The 18,098-nt window shown below is 34.8% G+C and overlaps 1 protein-coding gene across 1 annotated transcript in view; it reads left to right on the top strand.

Annotated features, from left to right (window-relative positions):
• The first annotated feature begins 5,820 nt into the window (after positions 1-5,820).
• Ppp1r3a (protein phosphatase 1 regulatory subunit 3A) overlaps positions 5,821-18,098 on the top strand; it is a 39,134-nt gene continuing 26,856 nt past the window's right edge. The window contains exon 1 of the mRNA XM_046422365.2: positions 5,821-6,690. Coding sequence (XP_046278321.1) covers positions 5,903-6,690 — 788 coding nt within the window. The 5' untranslated portion in view covers positions 5,821-5,902. The remainder of the gene's footprint in view (positions 6,691-18,098) is intronic.

Below are 18,098 nucleotides of genomic sequence, written 5' to 3'. Positions count from 1 at the left end.
AGGTACAGAGCTCCAAACCAAAGGAATGAGCAGTCTATTCAATGAAATAATACAAGAAAACTTCCCAGACTTGAAGAATGAGACAGAATCCCAAATCCTAGAAGCCTACAGGACGCCGAATGTGCAAAATCATAAGAGATCCACACCTAGACACATTATAATGAAGATGCCCAACATACAGAATAAGGAGAGAATTTTAAAAGCTACAAGAGAAAGGAAGCAGATTACATTTAGGGGTAAGCCAATCAGGATAACAGCTGATCTTTCAACACAGACTCTGAAAGCTAGAAGATCCTGGAGTAACATATTTCAAACACTGAAAGAAAATGGGTTCCAACCAAGAATTGTGTATCCAGCGAAATTAAGCTTCAGGATGGAAGATGAAATTAAAACCTTCCACGATAAACAAAAGTTTAAAGAATTCGCAGCTAGAAAACCATCTCTTCAAAACATCCTCGCCAAAACATTACAGGAGGAGGAAATGGAAAATAACAATGAAAACCAACAGTGGGAGGTAGGACAGTAAAGGGGGGGAGGAATAATCAAAGAGGAAAACAAACCATGTTTAGTAACAGAAATAAACAAATATGGCTGGAAGAACAACCCATATCTCAATAATAACCCTAAATGTTAATGGCTTAAACTCACCAATTAAGAGACACAGGCTAGTAGAATGGATCACAAAACAAGACCCAACAATATGCTGCCTACAGGAGACGCATTTGATAGGAAAAGACATACATAGGCTGAAGGTGAAAGGTTGGGAAAAATCATATCACTCATATGGACTTCGGAAACAAGCAGGAGTGTCCATACTCATATCAAATAAAATAGATTTCAAGCCAAAGTTAATCAAAAGGGATAAAGAGGGACACTACATACTGCTTAAGGGAACCATACACCAACAAGACATAACAATCATAAATATTTATGCCCCAAACAATGGTGCAGCTATGTTCATCAAACAAACTCTTCTCAAGTTCAAGAGTCTAATAGACCACCATACAATAATCATGGGAGACTTCAACACACCTCTCTCGCCACTGGACAGATCTTCCAAACAAAAGTTGAATAAGGAAACTATAGAACTCAATAACACAATTAATAACCTAGACTTAATTGACATATATAGAATATACCACCCAACATCAAGCAGTTACACTTTTTTCTCAGCAGCACATGGATCCTTCTCAAAAATAGATCATATATTATGTCACAGGGCAACTCTTAGACAATATAAAGGAGTAGAGATAATACCATGCATCTTATCTGATCATAATGGAATGAAACTGAAAATCAATGATAAAAGAAGGAAGGAAAAAGCATACATCACTTGGAGAATGAACAATAGGTTACTGAATGATCAATGGGTTATAGAAGACATCAAGAAGGAAATTAAAAAATTCTTAGAGATAAATGAAAACACAGACACAGCATATCGGAATCTATGGGACACATTGAAAGCAGTTCTAAGAGGAAAATTCATTGCTTGGAGTTCATTCCTTAAAAAAAGAAAAAACCAACAAATAAATGATCTCATACTTCATCTCAAAATCCTTGAAAAAGAAGAGCAAAACAACAGCAAAAGAAGTAGAAGGCAAGAAATAATGAAAATCAGAGCTGAAATTAATGAAATCGAAACAAAAGAAACAATTGAAAAAATTGACAAAACTAAAAGTTGGTTCTTTGAAAAAATAAACAAAATCGACAGACCCTTAGCGATGCTAGCGAAGAGAAGAAGAGAGAGAACTCAAATTACTAAGCATACGGAATGAAAAAGGCAATATCACAACAGACACTTCAGAAATACAGAAGATAATCAAAAACTATTTTGAATCCTTATACTGCAATAAATTAGAAGATAGTGAAGGCATAGATAAATTTCTTAAGTCATATGATCTGCCCAGATTGAGTCAGGAGGATATAGATAACCTAAACAGACCAATATCAATTGAGGAAATAGAAGAAACCATAAAAAGACTACCAACTAAGAAAAGCCCAGGACCGGATGGGTATACAGCAGAGTTTTACAAAACCTTTAAAGAAGAACTAATACCAATACTTTTCAAGCTACTTCAGGAAATAGAAAAAGAGGGAGAACTTCCAAATTCATTCTATGAGGCCAACATCACCCTGATACCTAAACCAGACAAAGACACTTCAAAGAAAGAAAACTACAGACCAATATCTCTAATGAACCTAGATGCAAAAATCCTCAATAAAATTCTGGTGAATCGGATACAAAAACATATCAAAAAAATTGTGCACCATGATCAAGTAGGATTCATCCCTGGGATGCAAGGCTGGTTCAATATACAGAAATCAATAAATGTTATTCACCACATCAATAGACTTAAAAATAAGAACCATATGATCATCTCGATAGATGCGGAAAAAGCATTCGACAAAGTACAGCACCCCTTTATGTTCAAAACTCTAGAAAAACTAGGGATATCAGGAACATACCTCAATATTGTTAAAGCAATCTATGCTAAGCCTCAGGCTAGCATCATTCTAAATGGAGAAAAACTGAAGGCATTCCCTCTAAAATCTGGAACAAGACAGGGATGCCCTCTCTCTCCACTTCTGTTCAACATAGTTCTCGAAACACTGGCCAGAGCAATTAGACAGACGAAAGAAATTAAAGGCATAAAAATAGGAAAAGAAGAACTTAAATTATCACTATTTGCAGATGATATGATTCTATATCTAGCAGACCCAAAAGGCTCTACAAAGAAACTATTAGAGCTAATAAATGAATTCAGCAAAGTGGCAGGATATAAAATCAACACGCATAAATCAAAGGCATTCCTGTATATCAGCGACAAATCCTCTGAAATGGAAATGAGGACAACCACTCCATTCACAATATCTTCAAAAAAAATAAAATACTTGGGAATCAACCTAACAAAAGAGGTGAAAGACTTATACAGGGAAAACTACAGAACCCTAAAGAGAGAAATAGAAGAAGATCTTAGAAGATGGAAAAATATACCCTGTTCATGGATAGGCAGAACCAACATCATCAAAATGGCGATATTACCAAAAGTTCTCTATAGGTTTAATGCAATGCCAATCAAAATCCCAACGGCATTTCTTGTAGAAATAGAGAAAGCAATCATGAAATTCATATGGAAAAATAAAAGACCCAGAATAGCAAAAACAATGCTAAGCAGGAAGTGTGAATCAGGCGGTATAGCGATACCAGACTTCAAACTATACTACAGAGCAATAGTAACAAAAACAGCATGGTACTGGTACCAAAACAGGCGGGTGGACCAATGGTACAGAATAGAGGACACAGAAACCAATCCACAAAACTACAACTATCTTATATTTGATAAAGGGGCTAAAAGCATGCAATGGAGGAAGGATAGCATCTTCAACAAATGGTGCTGGGAAAACTGGAAATCCATATGCAACAAAATGAAACTGAATCCCTTTCTCTCGCCATGCACAAAAGTTAATTCAAAATCGATCAAGGAGCTTGATACCAAATCAGAGACACGCCGTCTGATAGAAGAAAAAGTTGGCTATGATCTACATTCGGTGGGGTCGGGCTCCAAATTCCTCCATAGGACACCCATAGCACAAAAGTTAATAACTAGAATCAACAAATGGGACTTACTCAAACTAAAAAGTTTTTTCTCAGCAAAAGAAACAATAAGAGAGGTAAATAGGGAGCCTACACCCTGGGAACAAATCTGTACTCCTCACACTTCAGATAGAGCCCTAATATCCAGAGTATACAAAGAACTCAAAAAATTAGACAATAAGAGAACAAACAACCCAATCAACAAATGGGCCAAGGACCTGAACAGACACTTCACAGAGGAGGACATACAGTCAATCAACAAGTACATGAAAAAATGCTCACCATCTCTAGCTGTCAGAGAAATGCAAATCAAAACCACCCTAAGATACCATCTCACTCCAGTAAGATTGGCAGCCATTATGAAGTCAAACAACAACAAGTGCTGGCGAGGATGTGGGGAAAAGGGTACACTTGTACATTGCTGGTGGGACTGCAAATTGGTGCAGCCAATTTGGAAAGCAGTATGGAGATTTCTTGGAAAGCTGGGAATGGAGCCACCATTTGACCCAGCTATTCCCCTTCTCGGTCTATTCCCTAAAGACCTAAAAAGAGCATGCTACAGGGACACTGCTACATCGATGTTCATAGCAGCACAATTCACAATAGCAAGACTGTGGAACCAACCTAGATGCCCTTCAATAGATGAATGGATAAAAAAAATGTGGCATTTATACACAATGGAGTATTACTCTGCATTAAAAAATGACAAAATCATAGAATTTGCAGGGAAATGGATGGCATTAGAGCAGATTATGCTAAGTGAAGCTAGCCAATCCCTAAAAAACAAATGCCAAATGTCTTCTTTGATATAAGGAGAGTAACTAAGAACAGAGTAGGGACGAAGAGCAGGAGAAGAAGATTAACATTTAACAGGGATGAGAGGTGGGAGGGAAAGGGAGAGAGAAGGGAAATTGCTTGGAAATGGAAGGAGACCCTCAGGGTTATACAGTGGAGGGGGCAGAGAGAGAGGAGGGGAGGGGAGGGGAGAGGTGGGGAGGGGGGATGGTGGAGGATGGGAAAGGCAGCGGAGCACAACAGACACTAGTATGGCAATATGTAGATCAATGGATGTGTAACTGATGTGATTCTGCAATCTGTGTATGGGGTGAAGGTGGGAGTTCATAACCCACTTGAATCAAAGTGTGGAATATGATATGTCAAGAAATTTGTAATGTTTTGAACAACCAACAATAAAAAATTTAAAAAAAAAAGTAAGTGAACATTCTTTTTCATGCAATCTAGACAGTGTAGTCTGTCACTTTATAAAGCGTTGCTGAAATCCTATGAGAGCCCAAAAGGTAAATAGATATGATAACAAGATTGAGGGACAGAGTGAAAGCCAAGAGAGTAGAGAGAGATTGATGAATCAAGGAGATGGCTGATGAAGCAAAATGTCACAGCAGGTGGGAAGGAATACAAAGCACACACAGGAGGGCATGGTAGTGAATGGCTGTAATCCCAGGAGCTTGGGAAGCTGAAACAGGAGCCCTGCAAATTCCTTCAGTTCATTTAGCTATAAGCAACGTAGTGAGACCCCATCATAAAATTAAGAGATAAATAAAGTTAAAAAAAAAATAAAATAAAAAAAAAATAACAGATTTGGTTAATTCTTTGTTCTGGCTGCTTCTCAGACTATTTATTCTACCTGGAAAAATCCACTTCAGTCTTGCATGTCTAAATTCCACCTATTCTTTATGGTTTGTTTCAAATGTTCTCTCCTTTATCTAAATAATGTTTCCTTCCTCAGAAATTTCTACACTTCTATTTAACCCTTTTCTAGTAAACATTTTACATTTTAAGTCTCCAATCACTGTTGCTATCATTATTAACAGACTTTAAATCTATAAATGTTCTTATACTCCCCTGTCTCCCTTTCCCGGTTCCATGGATTGATTAAAATTAAACTATAAGTTTAGTATTATTTTACTAGTTTTATTTCCTTTTAAAATGTTCTAAGTTTTTGTTTTTAAGATCAACCAATTAAAATATTTTCATCCTAAATTTTCAGAATTTCTAACAGTGAACAATGTTCTATAAGTGCCTCTTTGGAATTCAGTTAATAAACAAATGCAACTTTAAATACTGAGAGTTAAATCTGACACACTGGCGAGAGCAAGCGTGGATGCTATCATATTAAAGGCCTTTGGAGGCAGGCTAGCATAGTTTACACGCCATTGAGCCTATTTATAGAGCTGACTCCTTTTTGCAATGTCAACTGTAACATTACACTTATTTTAAGCCTCAGTATCTCAAATATCAGCCCCTACTAGTTGTATAGTTCTCTCTTATTTGATATCAGAGAGCCCAATGGAGCCTTCTGAAGTACCCAGTCAGATTAGCAAAGATAATTTTTTAGAAGTTCCTAATTTATCTGATTCTGTTTGTGAAGATGAAGACATTGGAGATAATTTCAAGCCTGGCTTCTCTCCTCAACCCAGTAGACGAGGTTCTGAATCTTCTGAAGACATGTACCTGGACACCCCAACTTCAGGTACCAGAAGAGTTTCATTTGCTGACAACTTTGGATTCAATCTTGTGTCCATTAAAGAATTTGATTGCTGGGAATTACCGAGTGTTTCAACCAATTTTGACTTAAAGAAGGATGTTTTCCATACTGAAGAGTATGTACTATCTCCACTCTTTGATTTGCCTTCTTCAAAAGAAGATCTCATGCAACAACTTCAAGTACAGAAAGCAATATTAGAGTCAACTGAATATCTTCCTGGGTCTACAAGTATGAAAGGCATTATTCGAGTTTTGAATATTTCTTTTGAGAAGTTAGTATATGTGAGAATGTCCTTAGATGACTGGCAGACACATTATGACATTTTAGCAGAATATGTTCCTAATTCATGTGATGGTGAAACTGATCAGTTCTCCTTTAAGATTTCATTAGTTCCTCCTTATCAAAAAGATGGCAGTAAAGTTGAGTTTTGTATACGTTATGAAACTTCTGTTGGTACATTTTGGTCAAATAATAATGGCACAAATTATGCACTGGTTTGTCAAAAGAAAGAACAAGAGCCAGAGCCTGTGAAGCCACGGGAAGAAGTTTCTAATAGACAAATAAAAGGCTGCTTAAAGGTAAAATCAAGGTGAGGATATATCTTGCAATTATTTGTTATTCATCATCTTGAAAGATTTTAATGCTGTCCTTTATATCACATGTTGTAGTAAATAGTTACTTTAAAAAAGATATACTGCCTGCTATGTAAAACAGTGGTGTCAGGCTTAACAAGGTCAATGCTAGTCAAATAGTTCTGTTATTTCTTCTATAAATGTTAAAAAAAATGGGTATAAAGTAATAGATGGTAGGGGAACTATAATATGTGTATTACTTGCTTAATGAGTTATAAATCAATTTTAAACCACGAAATTCAGACTCTTCATAAGCTATTTATTTTGACATTTAAAGTATATTTATTTTTAGTACTTTTAAAGTGTCTGTGCTCTACTTCGAAACATTTCTGATTAACATAAAACTATATATTCAGTATGTACATAGTTCTCAGAAACTTGTAGACCTTTCCCAAAAATGAAAACAAAATATTTTAATGACTAATTGAGGCATATAGGGAATTTTGGAGTGATACATGTTAAGTTAAATCATAAGAGATAATACTTAAATTATAAACTAGCAGAATGATGTTAAGTATGTGAATGATATATAAATTACATATAGTTTATAATTATAACCAAATGTAAGATTATGGGACCCAAATTAGTATAATTTACTAAAAGTAAATGGAGCAGAATAAAATATGACCCAAATAGAAATAAGGATATTCAGCTATATAGATAAGAGATTTGGGATGTGACCCCTCATTAGTAACCCTGCTCTCCTAATAATATGAAAAAAAAAAATCCCTGGCATTCAGTTCTCTCGATAGTGCAGTGTTGGCTAAGTTCCATGACACTGGGTTAGTAGATAAAGTATTCAGGAGGAGTTAGTCTCCTTCTGCTCTGCACAGTGTCCTGAAGGACAAGTCCACACTGCTCCTCTCTCCACAGGCAAATATTTGATTATCCTCTGAGTGATCTATTCTAACTGTCCCTAAACATAAAGAGTTTAGTAACTGTATCAGAAATAATGTAATACTATGAAAAGGGAATGGTAGTAGGAATGAAAACACCCAGATTTTAGTTCTTTATGTAGAATTTAGTGAAAAAAACCTATAAGCTATGACAGTGGAACTTTTTAACCTCTTTTTGTTTTAATGTATACGACAATAAATAGTAACTACTAAATGTGTTGTTTTAATGCATTAATGAACTAAGTGTAGTCTAGGTTGAAGCAATTCTGGCATATGAAGTATTTCTACTTTCATTTTCTTTTAAAGTCATTTGAAAGAGTAACTTAATCAACTTTGTGAATTGTGTCAACTCTCTTAGTCCAAATCCAACTTTTTCAGATTTTAACTGATGCTGTTAAGAGAGCTAATAGAATCATAATTGTATATATGTGAAAACAATAGTTTAAATGTTTATAAACTTACTCAACAGCATACTCACTGTAGAAACAAAATAATGGTATTTAGCACACTAATTTCTCTACATACACTTGCATATATTAAATACTTTATGCATGAGATAGTCATCAGTGAATATCTGTTAAACATGCTGCAGGTTGCTCTGTAAGTGAGAGAAAACAGAATTTAAGAAAGGTATAGCCTTATTGTCAAAGGGTTCATAAAAGAAGCAGCATTTAACTCAGTGGATTTTCCTGCAATTTAAAGATGCAGCTTTATAATGAAAAAGAATCCACACTGAACTATAGTTTAGGTAGGGGATTCCTTTGATAGATTAAATTTGGATACCAAGAGCAAAATAGAGGCCTAATATTCTACCTCAGTCATGATATTATTGGAACTTCTCCTGGTTGAAGATATGTACAACTATCTATACCTGCACAGACATTTGTATTCAGAACAGTCATCAATGGATTCATAGCGGACACCATTCAAGTTTTAATATTGCTTTGGGGAAAAACCTGAGAAGAACTAAACCACAAAATGGTCTAAAGGCCTGTAAAGTTTCCTAATGAGTTATAAAAATGGAAAAAATCTCTCTCCTTCAAAACCACAAATACATTTTCTGCACTTCTATAACTTAAAAATGACCAACATAATTCAAACCACACTTGGAAAAAAGCATTTGCCTCTGGAGGAGGCTTTTTGTGCCGAGTTTCAGTCCAACATGAATTTTTACATCTGATTTATATACCACTCAAAATGGAGTGTATAAAGGAAATCCTGACAGATCCTTAGAACAGCATGTGCCATAATAGAATATTTATACAGCTTTTCCATGATATAATTTATATGCAATGGGGTTTCAAATATTCCTAAAACTCACACAAGAGAGCATTATCAAATTTCTAAATGAATATAGCAGTTGGATTTCATTGTGAAGAATTTGAGAATAGAGAAAAAGAGCACACCTTATTAGTGTTATTTCACAAAATGTGTACTTGGCTAAAATTAAAGTGAACAAACACACTTGATAAAAATTATAGATTCTACAATGTCTTCCTCCTTCCATATAGTTACAATATCTAAAAGTGTCTCTTATTGAGTGTTTGTACATTTGTTATGTAATTGGAGGTCATTTCTTTCAAAGTAAAAAACAGAAGAGAAATGTATGTGAATTTTTGCTTCATACATGCAAGTAGATTAATAATATTGTGCAACATAAGTCTGAGTTAAAATGAAAATTGTCTGTCCTGGTGCACAGAGCAACATCTAACTTCAATTACTCTTAATGCCAAAGTTAATTTGCTATCAGGATCCTGAGATTGTATCTTCTGAAAGTGTCAATAATCCCTTGTAATAAGTATGGGATGAACTGTGGGAACACTATGCGGTAGGATTTCTGTTATGTCAATCATTCATCCAAGCCTTGTGTTTTCTCTATGGAGATTTTTCTCAGGTCAAGTTTGGCAAATTTTCACATTGGTGTGGACTTTCTATTTTCTTTTGATGCTTGTTAATTTAACCACTTTGGACAGAAAGAAATATATATAGGGAGAGGAAAGCATAGTCTGTAACTGAGAGGCATGTGACTGAGAATGACCCAAAGGTATTTAATTGCACTGAAAGGCATGCATCATGAGATACTTGTTAAGTATCACCACATATCCAGCACTGGACTATGTGCTAGCAAACAAACTAAGCTACTAAACGGATCTACATTCCATGGGGTTTGTTTGAAAATGTATGACAAGAAAAACATAGATATAAATCACATTAAATGCACATAGATAAATAAGCAAAAATAGCATGCAGAAATGGTATACTCTCAAAATGAAAAATTATAGACTTCATAAATATTTTTGTGTTTGATTTCTAACTTTACTATATGTGAACTTGGGCAAGTTAAGTTTGGTTTCCTTGTCTATTACTTGGGAATAAAAGTGGCTGTGCCCCATAAGGGTTTGAGATTTCCATGAGGTAATACACATAAACTTTTGATGTAGTGTCTCAAACATAGGAAGTTATCAATGAATATTGGCTGCCATAAAAAGGCAATGCTAACTCAAACTTTAGGAATATTTGAGAAACTCTGTTAAGGCTTAAGCTCCCTCTAAGTCCATTTCCCATTTCTTTTCAGGTTTCCTGAATTTTCAGGTTTGAAAAGTCATTCCTTTGTCTTTTGCAAGATTTTTTTTCCAGCACTGGGAATTGAACCCAGGACTTTGTGCATGTGAAACAAACACTATATCACTGAGCTACACCCCCAACCCTCTTGCAGCTTTGGAATCAACAAGCAAACTGAACTGTAAATTTTCCTGAGATATGTGTGACCTTATGTCTGGAGTACCTTAAAACTGGAAGAGAACTTAGCAACCATTAAAATTTTACACATGAAAAATGAAGTAACAGACTAGAAAGTGTAAAAAAGGCATTACTTTTGGCATGGAAAGGATGTGCGTATTAATACCAGCAAAACATATGCTTAATAACTATGTGGTTACGGATCTATTTATTTCTCAAAGCCTCAGTTAAGTTACCAGTCAAATAAGGGGTTCTAAAGTCTGTGTTGTGATGATTAATGTAAAATGAGATTATATTTTTAAAGTTTCTCATAAGAGTGTTGGTTGCATATAATCATCAAAAGCTAACTATCACCATGGTCATTATCATTACCAAACCTTGTCCAGCTAACTAATTTCCTGATTCTTGGACTTGCACTGTTTCTCCAGACACTGTAGGTTTCCTTGTTCAAGTTCCAAAACAAATTGAACACATGTTTCTTAAGGACCTGTGTGCCAGGTCCTATGTTTAGGCAACAGTGTCCAATTGAGAAGTGTGCCTAGAGACATGGGCCTATGAGGACAAGGAAAGTCCCCAAGACAGAGGAAAACAACAAACCCAAGCTCAGGTTTTCTGGGTATACAATATAAGCCACATATCTCAAAATATAATAAGAAATACTTATATTTTAGCTTTTCTCGAATGTGTGATCTATAACTGACCTTGAGTGATGGCTAGGAGAGTGGCCTCCTCAGCACCTTGTTTTTTTCTCCTCCACCAGCTTAATGTATGTTCTCAACTGTTGGGTACACAGGTTGACTTCATCTGGTTTTGTATTTTATTAAGTGAAACCAATTTATTATTTTAAGCAAAGAAACAGCATGATATAGGTGTTGGATGGTTTTTATAACTTGGCCAGGTTAATGCAAATATAACCCTAGATGACTTTAATGCCAAGGGAAAAAAATGATTAGTACTCAATATTTCTTTTTTTATACTAGAGTAATAGAACCAGGCACATTCAGGAAAGGGACAAAAAATTTTTCTAAAGCATATTTTAAGAATGTGGAGAGTTTATCTTCCAGGATGGTAAAATTGTTAAAAGGAGGCTAAGAAAAGCATTGGAAAATGGGGCACAAGATATGGCCATGTTACAAGTTCCAGATAGAGCCATTGGATTGTGAAACTTCCTTCATTTACCAGTATAGCATAATCTGGGGTCCTGGAAATAGTCCAAAGAGGTGTAAATATCTCCATGAGGCCTCTGGGACCTAAGGTATTCCATAACTAACTCATTTTGAGTCCCTGCTAATTGTGGAAGCTGGGTCTGTTTAAGTGGGGGGGGGGGAGCTTTGGCAAGGACTTATGGAAACATAAAACACAGCTGCACAGGCCCATCAAGAGGGTGTTGGAAGCTGCCAGCTGGTTGACAGCAAGAAGCCAACTAGCCTAGAATTTCCTTGGAGGTCTACCAGGGCTTCACAGCTTCCTGGTTTTGTAGAAATCTGTACGCCCATTAGCCTAGACTATTGTGGGATTAGTATGAAACTTTTTGGAGAGAAGAGGAATGAGGGATTCTTTTCATTCAGGAATTCTCTCAACCTCTTGCTGAAAGAAAGTGCTATGGATGCTGTGGTTGGAGTGGATGCTCCTTCCTGTAAGCCTAACTTACTCACCAGAAGCCCATCTGCAGCCTGCAAAAAAAAAAAAAAAAAATGGAACAGGGTCCAAGAACTCTGAGCCAAAAATGCTCTAGGCAAAGAAATGATGGCACCATTGTGAAGTAAGCCAGTGTAGTTTTTCAGTTTCCTCTAATTCTGTTAGCTGTGATTCTTGTACCTATTCTAGGTTCTTGCCCCAAACCCCTACAGGAATAATGTATGGGAAGTAACCTCAGGGTAGATTCCTGGTGGGCCTGATTGCCCAGTGTCCTGTCAGATTTAAGAGATAATCTATACTCTGATACCTCACTTTGTAATCTTGCATGAATTTACGTGTATGTGTGTGTGTGTGTGTGTGTGTGTGTGTGTTTATGTATTTGGATGTGTGCACACACCTCACCCCTCCCTTAAGTGCAGACATCTTCAGAATGGCAGGGACTATCTCTGTCTTACATACCTTGAAATTGGTTTCACAGAAGGGTTCTGAGTGCATTTTGAAACAATGGAAATGGATAATTTTAGAGCAGAGAGTACCATAGGGTACAAGGCAGGTTTGAGTATATAACTGGTAAGGGATCCAAAGGCTCTGGGGTCTGGAGTATGTCTGTGTATTGGTGCTTGTGGATTCCAAAACTAATGAAGCATAATGGGAATAGCAGAGGCTTTATAGTAAGGCAGATTTGGGCTTTAACTCTAATTGCCAATGATTCGAACTTGGATATTATATTTTGTATCCATTTTATTAGGGTGCAAAACAGGTATGATAATTTCTACTTGACAGTGCTGCAATGAGAACCATATTAGCTACCATATATGTGCATCTATCCCAATGTTTGAATCAGTGACAATGTGATAAACTCTTGTATGCAGCTGGTCCTACGTCTAAGATTAATGGAGAAATATTTTCTTCCCTCATTATCATTTCAGCTGCCAGGACCCAGGCTAATATAAATAGTTTCAAAATTAGTCATGTTCAATAAGCTCTTGGGCACTAACCAGGGAAACTAATGTTTATGCTTCTGTGGGGACAAATGATTTTTAAATTCCAGCAATTTCTAGGTTACAAAAACTTTGGAAAATTACCTGTTCAAAAGTTAGAGACTAGGTCTATTTTTAAAGGAACTACCACATGGTTTTTCTTAAGATGGTTCTTTTAAAGAGGATTCTTTTGTACCAAAACATTGGCTTCATACAATTCAACCTACCATAACATTATACCTATGGCTAGAATATGAAGCTTATATAGTTCTTTTCCTCTAAGAAAATATATGCTCTATCACTGCATTTTGGTTATTCCTCTATTAAATTCCTCTATTTTAAAGCATTCTTTGTATTCTACCACTACATGAACAGGGAAAGCTTCTCAGGACACATCTCTCAAATCTTTTCAGCTTTCTGTTCTGTTGCTCTGATAACTTTCCAAGGGTAAGCAGCATGGTGGTATCATTATCCATTAGATAAATAACAATTGATTTTGAAAGCTTAATATAATGCCATCCTGCTGTTTAAAATTTTTTATGAAGAATAGAAATAAATTACTGAACTGGACTGTTTCACTGTATTGTTTGATGATGTAGACTGATTGTACATTAAACAAACATGTCTTAGGAAAATTTAATATCCCCACCCCCAGTTACTCTGAAAATGATCTGTGTTGTCCATTAGTGCTATTCAATTCACAATTATAATTGTAATATTGTAAGACAGTGGCTCTCTTTGCGCAGCTGTGCACTTGAGTTTTGCCCCTTTTGAAGTCTGAAGTAGCAAATGGTCAAACTACTTCCCCTCCTCCAAAGAGATATTTGTTAATCATGCTGGATAGTGACAGTGCTTTTCCTAACCATGTGAAAACACTTCCCAACCCATGATAGTATCAGGATTCCTAACCCTAACTACCAGTGGTATTCTGATTTGTTTTACAAAATTAAGCCAAGGTACAACCCTAACCTGTTGACTCTAATTCTAAAAGAAAAACCTCAAGCTAATTTTCATTGTTAAAATAATTACTGCAGGTGTCTTAACCCAACTGCAAACCACAGAATTTTTGTTCAGGTAAATTTCAGCTTCACAAACTGTGCATGGAATGAAGCTGGAAAAATTTATTTTACCAACAACTCCTTTTGGAGATTAAAATTTGTTATTTCATAACATATTGATACAATTTAGTTTATTTAAGCACTTAACAGTAGAAAAAAATCTTTTTCAGATGTAACAGAAAAAGAGATTGCCTTCCTCATATACAATCTTAAGGAGGTGCATAAAAAATAATTATCAATGTTTCTGATCTTAATACAGCACTGAATTTCTCTTCTTTTATTTTCCCTCCCTTCCTTCCTTCCTTCCTTCCTTCCTTCCTTCCTTCCTTCCTCCCTCCCTCCCTCCTCCTTCCTTCCTTCCTTCCTTTTCTTTCCTTTTTTTTTTTTTATCAGTACTTAGGATCAAACCCAGGGCCTTGTGCATGCCAGGCAAACTCTACCACTGAGCTACATCTCCAGCCCAGGGCACTTGATTTCCAAGCAATTTTCCTTGATTCATATTGTAGAAGAAACTATCTAATTCTGTCCTTTGCTTTCAGGCAGAATTATTCTGAAAACCGCTGGAGTCAAATGATTGTATGTCTCTTTTTAATTATCTCCTGGACAATTGTATTCTTTAGTAATGCATTCTGTAAGGAAGTTCTATGTCTCTACTATAGTCTTTCATATTATTCTGTCTTCAGTTATTCATTTACTCTTTCAGTTGAATTAAATGTTGGAATTCCTATACTTTATACTCAAAGCTAAGCAGAATTACATGGTTTCTCTCATTGATTTCTAATTTTCCTGTCAAATAACCTCAATAACTTTAGATTTCCCCCCAGAGGCTTAAGCTAATAAACTAGTAAACTAGTTCGTGACATTTTAATGCAAAAGTCAGAAAGTAAAAACCCATCACTAGCTGAATTCTTCTAGGGGTGAATAATATCCTTATTACAGGGTCTTACATTTTTTGGCTCTGCTGTGTCAGGGGCAGCCAATGGGTTAACAGCTGGCTGGCTAAGGAGCTTTCCTAATCCAGCACACTTAGCTTTCAGTTCTGAGTATTGAAGATATTATTATTATGCTATTTCTTTGGAAGCCAGAGAATGGAAGGAGACCATTTTATAAAATTAGAAATTTAAAAATACTTCAGAATGTTATTGTTTTTTCTTCAGTGCTATCTAAAAATATAGCTATATTAGAATTCCTGAAAACCTCTTAGATAAACAGAGAATAACTTAGAATTATAGTTATGCTATTTCTAGACATCTAGTTATTAAATAAAATTCCATTTAAGAACATAAAGATATTTAAAAAGAATTTGAGTAAATTTGAAAAATCAAATGTAATGCAGAACAAGTGAAATTTAAATAAGCTTAAGTCTATTCTTTTGTAGAAAAGGTTAATATTATTTACAAGCACAAATCATTTGAATATATGTGAATTTCCTGATTGCATGTGTATGATGTGTCTGTATATTCGTATACAATTTTAAGTAACAGCTCTTTGTTCTAATCAGTGAATATATGTAGATAACTAGAGCAGCCAATCCAGTTGATAATTTATTTAGGAAATTCCACTGATTTTTCTGTGGAAAATACACTCATACACACATATGTACATGTAAGATCTTCATTCAGTTTTATGTGTGTGTGCACATGTGTGTACAGTGCATATAAAACATTATTCAAATAGTGTATATTTTCTATATTAGTAACATCTCATTCAAAGCTATCTTTGGTAAATCAAGTCACATTTGCTGACAATGGCAGTTATGCAAACATTTGAGTTACTTGTTTACAAATCTCATAAAACTTATTTAGCTCAACCTGAGCCCAAGGCCTATTGTTGATCTATCCACATTTTGGGGCTTGCATTACTTTGTTATGCTTCTTTTAAATTAACAATATTTCTGGCAGGATTTCCCTATAGAGTGGCAGCCTATAGAATACAAATTTAAAAAGCTATCCTTAGATGAATAGGTTTATGCTTGCCATTATTATATCTGATGAAACATATTTATAGATAAAGAAAATAATATTTAGCAAGAGATTTACTGTTTAATATTATAATTGTATGTCTGGAAGGAAGAAGACCTTTGATGTACTGCCCTCTATATCAGTTTAGTCAGAATGTTTACAATGGTGGCATTTCTAGGTACTCCCCATACATGACTATTTTTTTTAGATCTTCACGTTTTATTTTTATCACTTTTGAATTTTTTATTTAAATATGTGTAGTTTTGATAAAAGCAAAAATTTTTGTGAAAAAAAATCCTAAAATTATTTTACTCTAAAGCATTTCCGTAAATGCTTAGGCTATTTTCAAATAAGATCATGATTACTACACTTAAATCATGAACCAAAAAAATACAATTCTGTGGCTATATTTTGTTGGTCATAACATAGGCAGGGTGCTGAGAAGAAGCATTTGGACTTACTTGGTTAAATTATAAAAAATTATATGTAAAGATGGACAGAGCCAAACGTGTATTTTTAAAGTTTTCAATATGTAAACTCTAGCTCTTCCACTTGTTTTTACTGTTTCAATCCATGCCACTAGCCTACTTGAAAGCTGACTTTTCTTGTCTCTGACTATCCTATTCCTACTTTCTATCAAGGACAAGTTCAAATTTTTATTTTTCCTCCTGAAGCTTTCTTGGCGTCTCCAAATTATTCAGATTCTTCCCTTCCTTAAGAATGGCATTTAATGCCTCCATCATTCATCTGGTGTTTAGTCAAATATTGCCCTTTTCTTCACTTAAAAAAAAAAAAAAAACCAAAGTTATAATTGTCCTCTTCTTCCCAACTAAATGCCAGGTTTATGAGGTCAGAAATGTAATGTAATGTATATAACTTTTTTTTTAACTTAAGTCCTACAATGAGGTAGTGATATGTGTCTGCCACACTTTAATGAATACTATTTAATTTTTATTTTGATATAATTTATATTTATAGAAAAATTCAAGAAGAATATAAATAATTCTCACATTTGTGCATATTAATATTTTAAAACTATATAGTAGAGGAATTCAGTTGCTTTGATTCTTATAGGCAATTTTTTTTTTTACTTTTAAAAACTTCAAGCAGTGGTTACTTTTTAGTTTGTAGCCAATTGCTGATTTTGCTGAATATAGAATATGTTTAAAGTATTCTGAAAAATATTAATGAGCTTTCTGGACATAGTGGCACATACCTGTAATCCTACCTACATGGAAGGCTTAGACAGGAGAATTACAAGTTCCAGTCCAGCCTCAACAACTTAGCAAGACTCTGTCTCACAATAAAATTAAAAAGAAGAAGAAGAAGGAGAAGGAGAAGGAGGAGAAAGAAGGAGAAGGAGAAGGAGAAGGAGAAGGAGAAGGAGAAGGAGAAGAAGAAGAAGAAGAAGAAGAAGAAGAAGAAGAAGAAGAAGAAGAAGAAGAAGAAGAAGAAGAACTTGACTGGAAGTGTAGTTCAGTATCAGAGTGTCCCTGGGTAATCTTCAGGACTACACTCATGTGCATATATCTAAACAAACTCAAGGGGAATACTGTTGGTACTACAATCATTAGACATAATACTTTAAAAACTTTTAAAATTATGTTTTGCTTTTATCATAATAATAAGAAGCAAACATGTATTTTAGGACATTAGCATAAGGTCTGAATAATCATAAAATTTTATTGCCAAAATAATAACATGCTTCATTTTTAATGATATATCAATTAACTCTTATATCACCACACTTAACTTCTCAGAGTTCATTAATAATTTTACTGTAGTCCCCAATACCTTCCATAACTCTGTGTATAAAACTTGAAGTCCCTATCCAAAGTACAAATGTATTATTGAGGTAGCTGATGCATGACCTTGATAAATTTTTTTTCACCATTTCAGAATAACTGTTTCAATTAAATTAGCTAAAAATTAAATTACAGACATTTTGTATTTTCCCATAAACTTTTAATATATAAATCTGAATAGGTTTCCATTGAAAATATTATTTGTAAGTTTGGATTAAAGATTTTCTGAGAAGGATTTTCTATTGTTTGGGTCTTGCTGAATTGTTCAGTGTCTTGCTAAATTGCCAA

The sequence above is a fragment of the Marmota monax genome, unplaced genomic scaffold, assembly GCF_021218885.2.
Source record: "Marmota monax isolate L192 unplaced genomic scaffold, Marmota_monax_Labrador192_F-V1.1 WCK01_AAM20220418_F8-fsc00027, whole genome shotgun sequence".
Taxonomy (NCBI): Eukaryota; Metazoa; Chordata; class Mammalia; order Rodentia; family Sciuridae; genus Marmota; species Marmota monax.
The sequence above is the reverse complement of the archived record's forward strand: the minus strand, read 5'-3'. Positions and strand labels throughout refer to the sequence as shown.